At 36.5% G+C, this 21197-nt stretch overlaps 1 protein-coding gene across 8 annotated transcripts in view; it reads right to left on the bottom strand.

The window, feature by feature from the left end:
- Window positions 1-21197, bottom strand: part of LOC128217248 (muscle calcium channel subunit alpha-1-like) — a 167879-nt gene that overhangs the window by 36071 nt on the left and 110611 nt on the right. For 6 of the 8 annotated variants that reach the window (XM_052924262.1, XM_052924254.1, XM_052924256.1 and 3 more), the window contains exons 14-25: window positions 18086-18290; window positions 17267-17390; window positions 16626-16780; window positions 15471-15580; window positions 15082-15182; window positions 14596-14773; window positions 13791-13920; window positions 12843-12902; window positions 12409-12515; window positions 7614-7631; window positions 2960-3047; window positions 1897-2057 (exon numbers count right to left, since the gene is read on the bottom strand). In XM_052924262.1, coding sequence (XP_052780222.1) covers window positions 1897-2057; window positions 2960-3047; window positions 7614-7631; window positions 12409-12515; window positions 12843-12902; window positions 13791-13920; window positions 14596-14773; window positions 15082-15182; window positions 15471-15580; window positions 16626-16780; window positions 17267-17390; window positions 18086-18290 — 1437 coding nt within the window. The remainder of the gene's footprint in view (window positions 1-1896; window positions 2058-2959; window positions 3048-7613; window positions 7632-12408; window positions 12516-12842; window positions 12903-13790; window positions 13921-14595; window positions 14774-15081; window positions 15183-15470; window positions 15581-16625; window positions 16781-17266; window positions 17391-18085; window positions 18291-21197) is intronic. The other 2 variants (XM_052924258.1, XM_052924259.1) reach the window with 1 other exon arrangement.

Below are 21197 nucleotides of genomic sequence, written 5' to 3'. Positions count from 1 at the left end.
ACTATGTATTTATTCATACCCTATACAATAAGGGATTTCGTTGTGTAAAAGATGTTTTTGATGCCAATGGAAATCTGTATAGCCTATTGGAAATTGAAGCAATAATTGATAAGAAAATCAACTTTTTACACTATAATGGATTGACTTCTGCAATTAAGGCCTATATAAGACATTGTAATCTTGTCCTCAATGTCTTTAACTTTTTAGAATGTAGTAACCCATGTATGAACACTTTTATTAACCCAATTTTGACAAAAGAAAATGTTAACAGATTTTTTTACAAAATCTTTATTGATAATAATGAAATTCCTACAAGTCAACATAAATGGCTGTTACAATATGAAAATGTCAGTATTAATTGGAAAAATGTCTATAGCTGTGTATTTAAGTGTACAAAGGATTCTTACACTCAATGGTTACAATTAAGAGTTCTTCATAGAATATTACCAACAAACTCATTATTATATAAAATGAAGCTAGTTGAAAATGATAATTGCTCCTTTTGTGAATGCTGTAAAGAAACTCTTTTACATCTATTTTGGGATTGCAATAAAATACAGCCGGTATTGCAGGATATGCTACAAAAATTGAATACAAATGACTCAAGTATTGTCATAAACAGTATGTATGTATTGTTAGGTTCTGGGAATAATAACTTTAAATTTGATATACTTTTATTAGAATATAAGAAATATATTTTTTTGTGTAAAAGAAAAAAGTGTGTTCCAACAGTAATTGGTTTCAGAAATAGCCTTCAGTTAGCATGGAACATTTATAAAAATACAAATATCTCAGATAAATTTAAAAGTAATTGGGCAATTGTAAGGAATTTGTTTTTGTAACTACACGTTTTCAAAAGTTGTTTGTTCATTTCGATACATTGTTTTATTCATTTGTACAATTAGAGCATTAACATGCATGTTTTGTGATTTTTTTTCTTTTCCTTCCTTTTTTTCCCCAGTCTTTTTTTTGGTTTAGATTGGTTCTACATTCATAGTATCTAACATTAAAAAAAAAAAAAAAAAAAAAAAAAAAAAAAAGTTTCAAGTTGATACCTCTTATATTCTTTCAAGTTGATACCTCTTATATTCTTTCAAGTTGATACCTCTTATATTCTTCAAGATATGCCCCGGACAAAACTTTAAGCATGAAAATTAACAAAGGGCAATTACTTTAAAACTAAGAAAGCAAGAGTTACTGTTATTGTGCACTGCACTTGCCCTCCATGAGATCTATCTACATATGAAGTTTCAAGTTGATAACTCTTATATTCTACAAGATATGCCCCGGACAAAACTTTAAGCATTAAAAATAACAAAGGGCAATAACTCTAAAAATATGGAAGCAAGAGTAACAGTTCTTGTGCACTGCACTTGCCCTCAATTAGATCTATCTACATATGAAATTTCAAGTTGATACCACTAATAGTTTAGGAGATATATCCCGGACAAGCGAAAATGGGACGCGGACGCCGCCGCCACCGACGCCGCCGACGCCGCCGACAAAAGTAACCCCTATATGTCGTCTTTTCAGGCGACACAAAAACGAACTAATTTTGGACTCATTCCAAAATTGGTATTAAACAGCAAATTGTCTGTTTTAAAAGTGGTTACACTTGTACTATGTTGCATGAGAATATCTTGAATGTTTTTAAGTACTGGCTAAATTTAAAGATTTTGCACATCAATGGCATCCTTGCTATGACAAAATCTTCACTTTATTTCAAAAGGCTCAAAATATCCATTTATTAGTATGATCCCAACATGTCTGTCATCAAATCTCAACTTGGTGGCTATACCATATGGCCCCACTTCTATAACAGCTGTGAAATAAAAACACCAAAACAGGGTCCGTTCACAAAATAGGAAATAAGAGAAACTTGATGGACTGACTTACTGGCATTCATATTCAGAGAGTTTGGAGCGATCACTGCATTTGTAGAAGGTCCCCTTAAACAGCTGTACACCGATGACGGCAAACATGAACTGCAGGAGGAACATGACCAACATGATGTTCTGGATGGTCTTCACTGCCACGATCACACACTGTACCACATGCTGGAACAGGAAGAGGGAACAACTATATAGAAATATTATACCTTACATAAATGTGTCCCTTCTTTGTGTATATAAAATTGATCGGTCCGTATATCAATGTATTTTAATAAAAATCCAGTTTTTATGACGTCAGCATCACAATTATGTTTTTGGCCGGTCCAGACCTCTCCAAAAATATAATATGGACCGCTGACGTCATATAATATGGACTGCTGACGTCATAAAACAGGTGAGTGCTGCTTGCAATTTTCACAACATTTTTTTCGCAAGTAAATATTATTACATTTTTTCAATAAAACACATCAAAGGTGCTTTAAAATTATTAAATGGTAAAAAAGTGTTCGGTATAATATAAGAAATATAACACACCACTTCGGGCCATATGACATTATAAGGACCGGCCAGTCAGCCCCGAAGGTGAATGGACCTCGGCCAAACTTTGGTCCATATACACCCTCGGGGGCTGACTTGCCAGTCCTTAAAATGTCATATGACCCTCAGTCGTGTGTAATATTTCTTAAATATATGTTAAAATTATATTTTGAACAAAACTAAAGTCTAACCCTCTATTTTTCTTTCCCACTTGAAAACTGCTGTATGTTTTGATAGTTTGCATTCTGGGATATTCATAACTGACACATTCTGTTACTCATTTTTCACTGAGGAAAATATTGAAAAAAGGAGTAAGTGATGACCACAATCTTTTAGAAATTGACAATCAAAAAGCAACATCTACATTTATACATAAACAGTGCTAGAAATGAGCACAAGCTCCATTTCTTATGACAAACTCCAGTGTTAGAACTTAGGCTTGTCCATCCAAAAGTCTAATTACTATGATTTCACAAGCCCCAAATGATCCTTCCTATTTAATTGAGCTACAAGAACGCAATTGTACGTACCTTGAGCCCTTTAGCTCTATTGATGGCTCGTAATGGCCTTAACACGCGCAGCACCCTCAAAATCTTCACCACTGATATTGCCTCATTGCTGCAATACGTAAAACAAATGTGTAAACAAGAGATAAAATTTCAATTACAACTTATTTTAAGGTATCCAAATTGTGATTGTAGCAATCAATGATAAAGCATTAAGGTTTTTGTCAAAGTGTTAATGTTCATGATAATGGGTAATTGTTAATGTGTAAATGTTCATGATAAAGTGTTAATGTTCATGATAAAGTGTAAATGTTCATGATAAAGTGTAAATTAAGTGTAAATATTCATGATTAAGTGTAAATGTTCATGATTAAGTGTAAATGTTCGTGATAAAGTGTAAATGTTCATGATTGAGAGTATATGTTTATGATAAAGTGTAAATGATCATGATAAAGTGTATATGTTCATGATAAAGTGTAAATGTTCATGATGTAGAGTTAAGTTCATGGTCAACTGTAAATATTCATCATGAAGTGTAAATGTTAAAGTATTAATGTTCATGTTCAAGTGTAAATGTTCATGATAATTATAGTGTTAATGCCTTTGTAAAGTGTTATTGTTGAGGAGCCAACATGTGTCAGAAAAATGAAGTCAAATATACAAATATTAGGTTAATAAAGCTATAAAAAGAAGCACATTTGGACATTTTACGGAAAATTTGAACATTAGTAGCTTAAAACATATAAAAGATGTGGTCATAATTTGTTAAGTACACAAATTGAATGCTTTTTCCAAAAAGAAGATTACAAGAAGAAACTAGAAAGAAAGAAATGCTAATCTTCTTCCAAAAGCCTGACATGTCAGTTAATGTGAAAGACAGAGAAGACATAAGTGAATAAGACTAGACTAGAATTTCACACATCAGATGTGTGTCCCCTGTCAGGAGCACCCACAATTTTCTAATTAATGTCACAATGACCTTGACCTATTGACCATAAAACCAATGGGTCATCTACTGATCATGACCAATGTGAATATCAAGTTTAAATAGTCCATACCAAATCATTTACAAGTTAATGATCTGAAACGAAACAAATATTTTTTTTCTATTAATATCAACATGACCTTGACAGTTGACCTATTTACCCAGAAATGAAAAGAGGTCATGTACTGACCATGCCCAATGTGCATACCAAGTCTGTAATAGTTAAAAAAGTTCTTCATTAGAAACACATGTGACAGCTATGCTTCGCAGGCAACACAAAAATGGACTAATATCATAAAGTATATGTATGTAATGCTTAAGAGTAATGATAGGAATATTGTGAAATGTTATATGGCATGATTTTATTGTAATTATGTGCATGTGGACACAAAGGGACCCCTTCCAGCAGATACATTGTCAACCAAAGTGTGCAATATCTTAATATCTTTGTGTTAGCCTATTTTTTAGAATAATCTTTTAAACAATATTCAAATGAACAAAAAGCCTTTTACAAATGGCATGATGTTATGTAAACACTTATTCAAATATCTAAAAAATATGGAAAAAGACCTTTGACAAATGGCATTAATGTTACAAAGGGACATAATATAGCCAATCGTATAAATGGCAATTGTGAAACCAGGGGAGACAACAATAATACAGATATTCATAAAACATGTAACGTATACACAGGGAATTACTGCGGTGAAAATTGATAATATTAAGTATCATAGTGACAGTTTTGTGATTAAAATTTCTGTGAGAAGATAATGAAAAATGTACATGTATATAATGTACATGGGGACTGGTTTAAACCTCTGGCACGATGGAAGGAATGATTGTATAACACCACAAGACACAGTCTGGGTAAACGCTGCAGTGCCATTAGCATGTTGCATCGTTTCTATGCTTTCTTCCCTAAGGAGAGCTAGCGATGAGATTAATGCCCTGAAAATTGAATCAACTCGCTGGCTGTAAAATGACACAGTCATAACAATATAATAAGCATCTCTGGATAGACAAAAGTACATCGTCCTTCCATTAATTGAACACCATTTCCATCAGAAAAGAAAAGACTTGCCTCATAGTACATAAACATGTTAAAAGAGAGGGACAGAAAATGTGTTCAACATCTCAAAAATATGATTTGCTTGTTGATGTTGAAATTTAACATATGAGGTTGCCATTACTAATAAGAGTGTGTTAATTTGAGTTATTCAGCGGAAAACATTTTCAGCGTAAGTTAATTGCCAACATTTCATACTTCACCTGGAGGTCACCTCGACCTTGACCTTTTACCTACAGATCTCAAATTCATTAGGGGCCATCTACAAGTCATGATCAACTCCCATACAATGTATGAAGTTTCTGGACTCAAAGGATCTTCAGCTATTGAGCCAAAGTAGAAATAAAGTGTGACGTACGGACAGACTGACGGACGGAGCAAAAACAATGTCCCCCATTCCCCCAATGAATGGGGGAGACATAATGTCAACATCTGGCATCTAAGCCCTTATTTAACTACCATATATATATATTCAGGAAACAATGTAAGAATTTGACAAGTAAAAAGCTATAAAATTAGTGTCTCAAACAGAAAGGGCACAAAAATACTTGTAACGTAACAATACAGAATCAACAGGGACTGAGCTATATCAACAACAATCGTCTTCACCCAGTTCACCTCATTCTGTTAACACTACATCAGTACAGTGATACAATCTGACATAGTTTTAACAAGCAAATTCGTTGAATTGATATCCCCCGCCTCAGTCAAGGAATGGAAATCAATTGTTGGTAAAATATATATGAGTTTGAGTTTGATTGCAATTGTTTGAAAAAAATAAATATATTTTATATAATGTAACATTTACAATTGACCAAGAAACCTAGTTTATGACTCCATGTTACCCAGTTACAAACTAATCTAAGATTTCATCAAGGCAAACATTCTGATCAAGTTCCATGAAGATTGGTCCAGATATATTGCAAAGAATATAGCCTCTAGAGTGTCCACAAAGTTTATTTAAGATTTGACCCAGTGACCTCATTTTTGACCCCATATGACTTACTTGTTTCAAACTATTCCAAGATTTCATTGAGGCATTCTGATTCTGAAGTTTCATGGAAATTAGAGCAGATGTATTGCCTCTAGAGTGTTCCCAAGATTTTTGTAAGATATAACCTAGTGACCTAGAGAACATTCTGACCATGTTTGAACATAATCCGACCAATCACCACCATAAAATAGTTTCGGACAAGATTTTTGAAATATTTGACCTAGTGACCTAATTTCTTATCACATGTGACCCAGTTTAAAACATGTCCAAGAGTTCATCAAGGAAAACATTCTGATCAAGTTTCATGAATATTAGACCATACATATTGCCTCTAACGTGTTTCAAAGATTTTTCTAAGATTTGATGTTAGGAGAGCTACTGACTGAGCTACCAAGGATTACATGTCAGCAGCTCTTCTGACTGAACTATGAAGAACTGCATGATTTGTCTATAAAAAAGAGCTCAAGTTTTAGCTCAATCAGAGAATGCCAGCTTTTGCCAGTCCACTGTTGTATGGTACATGATGAAATGCAGAGTGTAATCGAGTACTGGGGTCATTTGACGATGAAATAACGTAACAGAATTCATATTTAACAAAGATGTTTTGTTTCATTCTTCGTACATGCATTCCAAAATTTATTAAAACACCATTGTACAGTAACTCTACGCTACGAAACAAACACACAAAGCAGTTGACAAGCAGGACTGCTCAGAATAATCCAAACATATTCACCTGAACGCTTCACTTTTTATTAAACATTAGAAACAGTAAACATACAGACTTTTACTGAAACTATAATTGAAAAATATAAGGCTTATCCAAGCACAAACAGTTTCACTTATTCTTAGTTTATAGTTTAAACTTAAAATAATAATCTTGACTTGATTTTGAATAGCTTTAGACTGATATTAATCATAAAAGACGATATCCTGGGTTGAAACCAGTACTTGAGTCCATTTCTTGCAGTCGTGAGGACTCAAACCTGATCACTAGACGGACAGCCACTTCTATCATTAACCCCTCTCTTTTTTTTACTGAATACATTCAATTGCAAAGTTGATTTGATGAACATTCGGATCACAATCATGTACGTATTAAAGTTCAAGTACCTATTTGTTTAACAGATAATGAAAAATCTACATTCGTATTCTATAGACAAAATGCTAAAACATTCCTAAAATGTGTCAGTTAATGTCACTTTACGTCGCCATGCCAACATCATTGGTTGCTTAAGTAACTCACTCTGGTACCAAAAGCCAATCTTTCGGTTGCCATGGACACACTAATTGTTACATACTTTAAAAAAATCCCCATGCAACTAACTCATTCATTGAAAAGTGCATTCAACCATGACTATACATCAACGATAAAGCATAATAAGTTATTTAGTAGCCAAATGTGGGAATGACCTACGGCAATATGTTTTAGTAATCATACACCACTTACAAATTTTATAAAATATAAAAATTGTAACAGCTAACATGGCAACCCTTTTACAACCAATATCGTAAACATTGAGTATTTGATAATCGCTATTGTAAGAATAAGGTAAGAAGTATTAATGTGGTTTTGTTGATGAGCTCGATGCCAACCAACATTGGTACCAGAGTGTCTTCCTTCTACTGTACTTACAGATTAGCTCCACCGAGCCTAGAAAAATTCATAAAATATTGCAAATTTTGAAATAATTCCGTATTAATGGTTCTATCCTAATTTCATGCTGGCCTTTATAAATTAAAAAAAAGCAAAAGTTTAACATACTCATAACAGAAAAAGAAGCTTTGTGCTCAATTAGTGATCTATTTTTGAAGTGACCATACTCCTTCCTTTGCATAGTATATTTGCCATTCAAAAGCTATTAACAACATACTAACTAGTGAAGCAATAAAACAACAAGAGCGCCATAGAGGGAACGCAAACACTCGCCTGTCTGTTGTTTTCAGTCAAACATGGGGCATAATTCAGCAATTATTAAAGCCAGAGTTAAGGCCCTTGCTATGTAAACACTACCAACCATCCATTTTTTACAAAAAAACACTTTGCCTTTGCGGGAGAGATTGTGTCATTACGGGTCGAGTTTGTACGAGTTTAATAAAACTGACTTCAATTATATTTATAGGATGGAACAAAGAAATAGCCTTAAGAAATTTGAAAACAGATACCATAATAACCGTTAATTAACACTTCCCAATGCTAGGTATAGCGTTGACATGACACGGGCAAATTATAGAAATGAACGCGGTGTGGGATATGCTTTTATTGCCCGGTAAAGTGAAAAATAGATTGGAAAGATAACGTCTGTGGTAAGGAAAAATCGTGGTGATTAGCAAAATCTGCAAAGAAAATGTGTGGATGATAGTGTATACAAGGTTTAAGTTCACACATAAATTATTATAACGACAACAAGGCGACGACAATACCTTAACCATTTTCTTTGAAAACCCCCCCCCCAACTAATAAGATCTAAAACCAACAGCATACAAAAATTATCTAACCATTTGACAATAAACAATTCTACATTCACTCACATATAAACAAACATGGATTGTAGACTCATAACACATTGACTCTGATGTGTGAGTTATTTTCAATCTCACCAGTTTCAATTCTTATATTAGGATACATGTAAATTTACTTAAGAAAATATATCATAGATACAAGAAAATGTGCTATGAGTCTACAACTTGCAGAAGTCTAGATCTCGCTTGCTTTGTGATCGAACGCCTGGAAACATGTGTGGAATCGCTCAAAATTCAACTGAAGTATTGACTAGCTCAGTCCCTGTTTAATTGAGTATACCTTTATACGCTGATTGTGTAAGATCATTTGTACACTTACCAATGTAAACATTAATAGTATCTTTATCAATGGCATCAGAAAAAATACCTTTCATCAATGTATAATTATTGAACAAATGTACAATTCAATAATTTGATTACAGCAGAAGAAGAACATAATACAGAGGAAAGTAGACAGAGAGAAAGTAGCTCCAGCACGTTGTTATCATAGTGTGCTTCAATAATGTATTGTTAGATGCTTTAAAAATATTATTAAGTGCTTTAATAAGGAAGTGTTATGTGCTTTACAAAGCAAGGAAAATGGGTGGAGTGAATAAAGGCAAGATTGGAGTCAGATAGTGCGTCAATCAGGGGCGAGTGCCAATAAGGGAACCTAAAGTGATAAAAGTGTGCATCCATATGAAAATGATTGTGTTCAGTTTTTGCCTTCCTACTGCAAGCAGATATTAATCCTACACAAGCAGGTTTCCAACTTTCCTTAGGTCCCCTAGACAATGCCCACCTCAGATAAGATCCCATATACAATGCATAACCACCTCAGATAAGATCCCTTAGATATGCCTACCTCAGATAAAATCCCCTAGACAATGCCTAGCCACAATGATAAGATCCCCCAGACCATGCCTACCCACCATGATAAGATCCCCTAAAAATGCCAACCTCAGATAAAATCCCCTGGACAATGCCTACCGCAGATAAGATCCCCTAGACAATGCCTACCTCAGATAAAGTCCCCTAGACAATGCCTACCCACCATGATAAGATCCCCTAGACAATGCCTACCCACCATGATAAGATCCCCTAAAAATGCCTACCCCAGATAAAATCCCCTTGACAATGCCTACCTCAGATAAGATCCCCTAGACAATGCCTACCTCAGATAAAGTCCCCTAGACAATGCCTACCCACCATGATAAGATCCCCTAAAAATGTCTACCTCAGATAAAATCCCCTGGACAATGCCTATAACAGATAAGATCCCCTGGATAATGCCTACCTCAGATAAGATCCCCTAGACAAAGCCTACCTCGGATAAAGATCCCCTAGACAATGCCTACCTCAGATAAGATCCCCTAGACAATGCCTACCTCAGATAAGATCTCATAGACAATGCCTATCTCAGATAAGATCCCCCAGACCATGCCCACCTCAGGTAAGATCCCCTAGACAATGCCCACCTCAGATAACATCCCCTGGACAATGCCTACCTCAGCCATGATCCCCTAGACAATGCCCACCTCAGATAAGATCCCCTAGATAATGCCTACCTCAGATAAGATCCCTTGGACAATGCCTACCTCAGGTAAGATGCCTTAGAAAATACCTACCTCAGGTAAGATCCCCTATACAATGCCCATCTCAGATAAGATGACCAAGACAATGCCCACCTCATATAAGATCCCCTGGACAATGCCTACCTCAGATAAGATACCCTGGACAATTCCTACCTCAGATAAGATCCCCTGGACAATGCCTACCTCAGATAAGATACCCTGGACAATGCCTACCTCAGATAAGATCCCCTAGACAATGCCCACCTCAGGTAAGATCCCCTAGACAATGCCTACCTCAGATAAAATCACCTGGACAATGCCTACCACAGGTAAGATCCCCTGGATAATGCCTACCTCAGATAAGATCCCCTAGACCATGCCCACATCCGCTAAGATCCCCTAGACAATGCCCACCTCAGATAAGATGACCTAGACAATGCCTACCTCAGATAAGATCCCCTAGACAATGCCCACCTCAGACAAGATCCCCTAGACAATGCCCACCTCAGATAAGATCCCCTAGACAATGCCTACCTCAGATAAAATCACCTGGACAATGCCTACCACAGGTAAGATCCCCTGGATAATGCCTACCTCAGATAAGATCCCCAAGACCATGCCCACATCAGCTAAGATCCCCCCGACAATGCCCACCTCAGATAAGATGACCTAGACAATGCCTACCTCAGATAAGATCCCCTAGACAATGCCCACCTCAGACAAGATCCCCTAGACAATGCCCACCTCAGATAAGATCCCCTAAACAATGCCCACCTCAGATAAGATGACCAAGACAATGCCCACCCCAGATAAGATCTCCTAGACAATGCCCACCTCAGATAAGATCCCCTAGACAATGCCTACCTCAGATAAGATCCCCTATACAATGCCTAGCCACCTCGGAGAGAGAGAGTATAACTGTTCAGGTATTGCACACTTTCTCAGGTATCAAAACCAGAGCATCGTGGTGCCAAGCCTTATTTGCTTTTTTTCCAGGCAAACTTGGGCATAACTCAATAATAATTATTATAGCTAAATGAATGGGCCTTGTATATTGTGTGAATTATTATTTTTGGCAACATTTTTATGAAGTTTCATTTCAATATCTTAAATGATTCTAGAGATATGACCAAGGCTATAGTTCACACCAGAGCAGATGACAACAATAACACCAATGCCATGAAAGTTCCTTGACCCTTTTTCTTTGAAAAAGTAACCATCTAAAATGCATGACAAGAAAAGGATATAATATACCCCAATGATAGGCAATACAAAAAATATTAGTACCAAATTAAAGCAAATCGGTAGCTAAATGATTTGTTTTCTTGGCAGGGACAACCCTTAATGTATGAAGACTTAAAGGTTCGCAGCATGGGCATATTAGCTACATGCAAGTTTGGGTTAGTAATCACATCTAAAATCAGTCCCTAGCAGTCTGCAAAATGGTTTTATCAACTTTGATGTCATTTGAACTGTTTCTCATGCAAATTTTAGTAATCCCAATGTATATTTGTATAAAATGTTTGCACATTATGAATGGAAAAGAAATTTTAAGTTGTATTCCATGAGAAAAACCTGTATTTGTCCACGAATCTTTGTTTCATAGTTGTTTTTTTTTTTAACAAGAGTCCCCCAGACTCTCAAACTTTACATACATGAAGTGCTAGTCCTAATCAAGTTGTAGAATTCTAAGACTGCCAGGCTTAGGGTTATTTCACAGACTTGGGCTTCATAAGTCTATATTTAATGGCATTTAGGGCCTATGTCATAAGATTGAATTCATCCTGATTTTAGTTCATTAGTTGCTACTCTGTACATGGGAGGTTTGCTAGTCAGAAAGAATATGGGAACACAAGTTTTCTATCTAGACAGTGCTATTGTTAAACAATACATGTACATGTAAGTAAAGTAAATAGCACATGCTTATGGTGACATAACGTGTTTAAAAAAACTGTGAATCATATAACACCAACAAAATTTCATTATCTTATCATTGTTATCAATTAAGGAAAAGAAGTTTAGTATATAGTATATACAAATTTATTTTAGCTCAATTGTGACGAAAGCTAAGCTTATAGAATCACTCTTGAGTCCGTTTCCCAGGAAACCAGTACTGTGTCCTTTTTTGAGAGGCCATGAGAAAGTACCCCTGATGGGGATCAAACCCACAACCTCTTGGGTGAGAGGCGGACACCTATACCACTAGACCACTCTCACCCTCCAGGAAAGAAGTTTCTGCAGTCAGAATAAAGTAAAGAATCATAGCCACATGTAAGCTGGACAGGGTGAACATTTCAACAATTCTTGTAACATGATAATTTAAAGGCTTTTAAATAAGACAAGTTTCAAACTTACTCTAAGACGAATGAGACCAGAGAAACACCGACTACTAGAAGGTCGAGAATGTTGAAAAAACTGCGACAGAAAGAACCTTTATGTAGCACCAAGCCATATGTTATAATCTGAAATACACATTTCAAACAGGTTTCATTAAATTTTGCAGTAAGAGTGAGTAAATGAATCAATATGTATGAAGTTAGTTGCTTACTTGCTCATTTGGTACATGTACTTAAAAATGAAAACTATCAACATTTATAATTAAAAAGATACCCATGATATTTTGAATTCACTTAAAGAAATAGATCATTAAAAAATCATATACAAAAATATTCCACTGATTTAAAGATAATAATTGACATTTTATCACTCTTTATGTTTCCAGTATCTTGAATCCGGTCAGAAAATCTTTGGTAAAATATATTGTAGTAAATAATTGTGTAGCTTTATACTTTGACAATAATTTCCACTGTGAACACACTGGTGAAGATATAATCGAAGTAGTTCAGGATCTGAAAATACAGAAATACATTACACTTTTAGGCAACAGAACAGAACAAAACACAACAGAACAGAACAAAGCCAAAAAGAACACAACAGCATGCCCCAGTTTTTCGAAACTTCTTTAGTCCCTTATAACAAGATTAAGCTAAACTCACTATTTTTGTTTTTCAATAATTTGTATAATAGCTTCTTTAAGAGTTTTTGTACTTTAGATAGGAATTATCTATATGTTAATTACATTAAACCATTTTTCAAGTATCAAAATTCAATTAAAGTATGTATTTTGGCTAATTGAAATAAGCTACTTAAGTCTGTTAAGCTTAAGAAGTTTCGAGAAATTGGGGCCGCGATATGTCATGAGACGTTATCAGTAGGTAAACTGCTCTGCTTTTACTTTGAACTGTTTTGGTTTCCTGATTGTTTTTATGTATTGATCAGTCAGTTTTGTTTTTCCAATATGGAATACATTCCAAAATATTTCCAGTACGACTTTAAATTAACTACCATTAAACTTATGAAACCATTTTTAATTGAGCTTTGACAATGCCGCGTGTACTAAAAATATCACATCTAACACTCTGTGTGTGTTAACTAAAAGTGTTGAAGTAAAATTTGTTGCTGATAAAATTCATTGAACACTTTTTTTTTCTAAGAACAACAACTAGATGTTGCTGTCAGACTTAATATAGATGCTTCTTTTGATACACAAATAGGTTGATCAAAACATGTGGAAACCTATCATGTTGGGTACAAATTGCAGTTAACACATTCTATTCTTGAATATTTCCAAAATATATAAGGGAACATTCCACACGGAGATCAAGTTACCATTGCCACAATGTACTCATAAAAGTAATGAAATGTATGATTTCACTGTAACGTGTGTATTTACTTACGACGTTGCGGTCAGACTTGCTGTTCAGGGGGTCCTCTGCAGCCAACATGCCACTACTGATGAGGATACAGCCCAGGACAATGTTGCCAAAGTACGAGTGATTACAGACCGCGTGGCAAAACTTACGGAACCTGTAACAACAAACATATCACTTGTGATATATGATACCTTTTTAGAGATTACACTATACAATAACAGGATCCATAACCACTAAAAACTTTTGGTAAAACCACAGGGGGCAGAAACAAATTATTTTCTTATATGTATATATATATATATACATATAGACTTAAATAAACAAAAACCATTTGTTTCTGCCCCCTGTGGGTAAAACTGATAAAGTTGATTTGAATGTGCAATTTAATAAAATTGTCACAAAATAAGCACTAAGAATATAAAATATTGCCCAATTCAACGGTTTTCAAAGATAGGAAATTGGCTGTTTAACTGTACTCCAATTCTGTTTCTACAAATTCCACTTAATCCTTTTCCCTTTCAAAGAAGAGTAAAAGATTAAACAAACAGCTTGTGGAAATCATAAGTCATGTAAATAAATAAGAAAGGAGCAAATGTCAACACTCGTAGGTTTATTTTTTTATAAAACAAGGGAACAACTCAACAATTATTATTTTATTGTCTCTGGCAACATCTGTACCAAGTATAATATGAATATCTTAACAGTTTTGAGTTATAGACAAGGTCAGTTTTTCCCCAACACCAAAGTCGACACAACACAAAGAGTATGACAATATCTCGACTTCAAAAATCAGCTGCCCTAAATATATATTTTAAGATGTAGTTCTCACCTGTTTTGAGGTGAAAAGATGAAGAGTGAACTAGCGGGCGGGATGGGTTTGACCTTCGTGTTGAGTTTTAGCTCAGACATGCGGCGAGGGCGGGCAGTTGACATCGTCTGACTGTCATCTTCATCTTCTCCCAAATCTTCCTCTTCTTCGTCCTCATCATCAGTTTGGTAGTCATCCTCTGTGGTTACATACAACTAATTTTGAACGATGTTTCATATTCCACACAGGGCACAGAAATAGCTTCCAATCTCATTTCATATGCATCAATATCAATCAATCAGGAACATATTAACAGCTTAATCTATATACCTGGCATCAAAATATTTTTGATATGTGGAATCCTTATTTAGGGATTTTTTTTCCCACATATTAGGGAATATGTGTAATGCTGCCAGCGAAAGTGGATCATCAACATGTAATTTCACCGACAAACTGATATAATCTTAATTAACTATGGCAACCAATGTCATCATTTGTTATACTAACCTTCAATGGGTATGTTGTGGCTATGTCGGTACATGCCCTCATCATCGTAAGGGTCATCAACCCTCAACATGTGGTGCTCTGTGTGCTGGTGAGACCGATGACTGATCACATAAACAGACATGTATAAAAGATGTTGCGTTATACTAAAATGATAGATTCTTGGAAGATTTTTTGGTAAAATACTTTGCAATAATACTTTTAAAAGTTGTAAGTTCTATTAACTTCTTATTTCTTCGTACAAGCAGATTGATATATGCAAAAGAAAGACTATTGATTTCGACCTATAAAAAGTATTTACTAATTTCAATTTTGTTACTGAAAATATCCATTTAGCTAAATTGTAGCAAGATTATAAAGTTTCGGGCAAATCACACAAACTCATGGCCTACCTTCTGGAACTGCGTGCACTGGGCCGACGACTGAGCTGGGTGTCATCGTAATCCCCGTCCAAGGTGTGGCTCTCATCCCCATTCATCCCAACACCCTCGTCTTCCTCTCCCTGCATAAAAATCAAGGTCAAAGTCATCCAGTGAAGGTTAAATTATACATTTCAAGGTCATACATTAAGAGCATACAAGAGCAATGTTCTATTTTTGTTCATTTCCAAACCAAGAATTCCTTATCCCTCTCTATAGTACATATATTTCAAGGTCATTCAAAAAAAAAAAGGTCAAAATACATATAACAAGGTCATAAAGAGTACATATGCAATGTTTTTTTGGTCCCTATTAGTTCTTTAACATTAAGTAAAAGGTCACTCAGTACATTAAATAAGAATATAATATCCTCTGTGTAATTCTCAGTAGTTAAACAAGGGGCATAATTCAACATATATAAACGCCAGAGGTATGTGCTTTGCTATACATGTGCATATTGTTTTTAGCAACATATATACTAACTTTATACCTTGAAAATTTTTGAGTAGTGGCCAAGGTTTTTGCAAAATGATACTGACTTCGACACCAAGGCCAAAGTATGTCAGCATACCTTAAAGCTTGCCCTGGCAGCATACCTTAAAGCTTGCCGCAGTGTGGCAGCATACCTTAAAGCTTGCCAAAGTATGTCAGCATACCTTAAAGCTTGCCACAGTATGGCAGCATACCATAAAGCTTGCCAAAGTATGTCAGCATACCTTAAAGCTTGCCACAGTATGGCAGCATACCATAAAGCTTGCCAAAGTATGGCAGAATACCTTAAAGGTTGCCACAGTATGGCAGCATACCATAAAGTTTGCCAAAGTATTGCAGAATACCTTAAAGCTTGCCACAGTATGGCAGCATACCATAAAGCTTGCAACAGTATGGCAGCATACCATAAAGCTTGCCACAGTATGGCAGCATACCATAAAGCTAGCCACAGTATGGCAGCATACCATAAAGCTTGCCACAGTATGGCAGCATACCATAAAGCTTGCCACAGTATGGCAGCATACCATAAAGCTTGCAACAGTATGGCAGCATACCATAATGCTTGCAACAGTATGGCAGCATACCATAAAGCTTGCCACAGTATTGCAGGATACTATAAAGCTTGCCAAAGAATACCTTATCATCCCCTTTCTCTGGAGACTTGCTTTTTGAGCGACGTATGGAGCGGGTTCTCTCTCTTTCCTCGGCCTTCTCTTCCTCTATCTCCGTAAGGCTTTGAGCGTCAGCCAGATTGTCCACAGCAATGGCCAAGAACACATTCAGTAGAATATCTGTGTGTGGCATTAAGGAATGGTAGGCTTGGGAAGAATGGATCCAGCTGCTAGAGAGCACAATTCAACACTTTCTTTTAAAAGCAGAGCATAATGTGCCACACTAAATTTTAGATTTTTAATTTAAAGTTACCAGGTAAGGTATGCAGTTAGAATTCGTACAAGTGATGTATAAATCATTGCCAGATACCCACAACTGACCCATTCTGTTAACCTTCTTTGATAAGCAGTGGGTAAATTCGGCTAGACTCGCTAGTTTAAGACCTCGCTGTTGCAATGAAATGGCTGTTTTTAAACTGAATAAATCAGTATGAGATATATTCTGCAAGATTCTATAAGGCACTAATAATAAACCTTACTTTATTAAGAACATTTTTGGTGATTGTTCAATGAAGTTGACATTAACCTATAATTTATTCTAGGATGGACAAAATTTCATCTTCTATTTGATGCCAAATCCCTGTTATGCCCATTTTAAAAGGATACAGTTGCCAACAATGAACAGTATGACAAAGTAGAGTGTGGCGAAGATACAGGTGATGTCACTCACACCACCAAATGCCTTGATGCCATCATACATCGCTGCATTCCAATCCTCACCGGTCAATATCTGAAAATATTATACCTTACATAAATGTGTCCCTTTTTTGTGTATATAAAGTTGATCGGTCCATTTATTAATGTATTTTAATAAAAATCCAGTTTTCATGATGTCAGCGATCCATATGTTTTTGGCCGGTCTGGACCTCACCAAAAATAAAATATGGACCGCTGACATCATATAATATGGACCGCTGATGTCATAAAACTAGTGAGTGCTCCTTGCAATTTTCATAACGACATTTTTTTCGCAAGTAAACATTATTAGATTTGTTCAATAAAACACATCAAAGGCGCTAATGCCTCGCTCCATATACACACCTTCAGGGGCTGACTGGCTGGTCCTTATAATGTCATAAGACCCTCAGTGGTGTGTAATATTTCTTAAATGTTCAACTCATTTGACTAATTCTTTATGATACAGAAATCGTGAATGATTGCCAACATTAAAAGAAGGTAAGCATTTTTTTAATCTGTTCTTTGTCTATTTTAAGAACAAAACAATTTACGTCACCCTCTCAGTAAAACAGAATGGGATAATTGGTCACTTGAGTTTTTCAATCTCTGAACTATCATTAATACCTTTTCTTTATTATAATTTGGGCAAAATGTTCTGCCAACTTTTTAAACCTTAAAATATACAAGAATTATTTTAATATCCAGTAGTTACAATGCCCCTACTTCTTACAATAAAAAAACTCTTACCTGGAAGACGGTTAGAAGTGACTGGTAAAACGTGTCAAAATTGCTGCGCGGCTTGGCACTCGGGAAGTTGAACTTTCCTCCAAACAACTGCATGCCGAGCAACGCAAATATCACAATGAACAAGAAGAGGAGTAGCAACAGAGACGCGATAGATCGCATACTGTTGAGAAGTGATGCTACCAGGTTACGCAGCGACGACCAGTACCTACAACCAAATATATAAGACAATTAAAAATGGAAGCCTCACTCCGCTTTGTAACTTGTCCCAGGTCACTTGTCTGAAGTAACTTGTCTGAGGTAACTTGTCAGAGGTAACTTGTGGTTGAGTGAAAACCAGGGCTGTGATAATTCGAAACTTTTCCTATTTTTTTCAGATTGTTACAGAAACCAGTAGCCAAACACCAAGAGGCATGCCATACGTTGATGAAGAATGAAATAATATGGAAGCTTAATAAAAAAAACAAGAGATGTTTGTCAAACATTATGCCCCCTGAGCGCCAAGTTGCCAGAAATATTTGGACAATTGAATGAAATATGCATGGACTGAAATGACAGCTGATTTGTCATTGGATGCATATGAGGCAGGTCATCTACTGGTCATACCTAATCTTCATGTCAAGTTTGATGACCATAGGTCCGGGAATTGTTGAGTTATCACTCGGACAAGCTTTGGTCTTCCAACAGACCGACCGACATGTGCAAAGCAATTATATAACCCCTCTGCTTCGAAGGGGGGCATAATTAAACTAGATGTTCACTGAAAACTGATACTTCAACTCATGCATTTAGTGACATATAAATTTCTACTGTCTACTATATAAGAAAATAAAATATGGACAATCAGAAAACCTTTTTTCAGCTTACAGTCACACTGACCTTGACCTTTGACCCACTGACCTCAAAATCAATAGGGTTCATCTGCTGGTCATGACCAATAAGCCTACCTAGTATGAGGTCCCTAGGTCAAAGCGTTCTCAAGTTATTGATCGGAAACCGTTTTTCATGTTAAGGTCACACTGACCTTGACCTTTGACCCACTGACCTCAAAATCAATAGGGTTCATCTGCTGGTCATGACCAATACACCTACCAAGTATGAGGTTCCTGGGTCAAAGCGTTCTCAAGTTATTGATCGGAAACCGTTTTTCATGTAAAGGTCACACTGACCTTGACCTTTGACCCACTGACCTCAAAATCAATAGGGTTCATCTGCTGGTGATGACCAATACACATACCAAGTATGAGGTTCCTGGGTCAAAGCGTTCTCAAGTTATTGATCGGAAACCGTTTTTCATGTAAAGGTCACACTGACCTTGACCTTTGACCCACTGACCTCAAAATCAATAGGGTTCATCTGCTGGTGATGACCAATACACATACCAAGTATGAGGTCCCTCGGTCAAAGCGTTCTCAAGTTATTGATCGGAAACCATTTGGTATTCCGACCGACCGACAGACAGACAGACAGACAGACCGACCGACATGTGCAAAACAATATACCCCACTTTTTTCAAAAGGGGGCATAAAAAAATCCTGATTTTTTCTTGATTGTTGGAACAGCGTAATGGTAGGTTGTAAAATTACAAATGATTAGACACAATCATGCAGATGTATAATATGCTCATCTGTTAAAAAATTTCAACAAATAAGTGGTGGAATATAATTGAATTTCATTATTATTAAAGATATATATAGTCTTATTCCTTTGTGCAAAAGGAAGTATGCAACTAGAGATTGCTTTTTTGAAAAAGCGCATGTCTCCCCCATTGTGTGGTCGTAGGTGAGAAATAATCAATGATGGACATGAAATTTGTACTTCCTCCCTACCAAGTTTGGTGAACCTAGGTCAAACCATTCTCAAGATATTGAGCGGAAATGTTTTTTACATTGGGGGTCGCCGCGACCTTGACCTTTGACCTAGTGACCCGAAAAACAATAGGGATCTTCTACACCTCATGACCATCCTCCCTACCAAGTTTGGTGAACCTAGGTCAAACCGTTCTCAAGATTTTGAGCAGAAATGTTTTTTATATTGGGGGTCGCCCCGACCTTGACCTTTGACCTAGTGACCCCAAAAACAATAGGGATCCTCTACACCTCACGACCAACCTCCCTACCAAGTTTGGTGAACCTAGGTCAAACCGTTCTCAAGATTTTGAGCAGAAATGTTTTTTATATTGGGGGTCGCCGCGACCTTGACCTTTGACCTAGTGACCCCAAAAACAATAGGGATCCTCTACACCTCACGACCAACCTCCCTACCAAGTTTGGTGATCCTAGGTCATGCGGTTTTCCAGTTATCGATCGGAAACGAACAAAGCATTCTCCTGATATTGCACGGAAATATTTTTTGACATTAGAGGTCACAGCGACGTTGACCTTTGACCTTGTGACCCCCCAAAATATAGGAGTTTTCTAAACCTCATGATCAACCTCCCTACCAAGTTTGGTGAACCTAGGTCAAACCATTCTCAAGATATTGAGCGGAAATGTTTTTTACATTGGGGGTCGCCGCGACCTTGACCTTTGACCTAGTGACCCCAAAAACAATAGGGATCTTCTACACCTCATGACCAACCTCCCTACCAAGTTTGGTGAACCTAGGTCAAACCGTTCTCAAGATTTTGAGCAGAAATGTTTTTTATATTGGGGGTCGCCGCGACCTTGACCTTTGACCTAGTGACCCCAAAAACAATAGGGATCCTCTACACCTCACGACCAACCTCCCTACCAAGTTTGGTGATCCTAGGTCATGCGGTTTTCCAGTTATCGATCGGAAACGAAGTGTGACGTACGGACGGACTGACGGACTACCGGACTGACGGACAGGGCAAAAACAATATGTCTCCCCCAGAGAGGGGGAGACATAATAAGTAGGAGTATAAGAAGCCGGCATCCTTGATGCAGTCATTGAAATTAGACTTTCGGATGAACCAGCCAGAATTCTTATACTGGTACTTGGCATAATTTTTTTTAACAAGCCCTGCTATATAAAATTAAGAATTTGAGTAAGCCCGAAAAATATTTTACCAGTGCAGGGCTTGCGGGCTTGTGTTAATTTCGACCACTGTTAATGCAGACATCTTTATAATGATTCCATGTTTATGGTTCGA

Source organism: Mya arenaria, chromosome 14 (assembly GCF_026914265.1).
Source record: "Mya arenaria isolate MELC-2E11 chromosome 14, ASM2691426v1".
Lineage (NCBI taxonomy): Eukaryota > Metazoa > Mollusca > Bivalvia > Myida > Myidae > Mya > Mya arenaria.
This window is presented reverse-complemented; position numbering and strand designations above follow the sequence as displayed.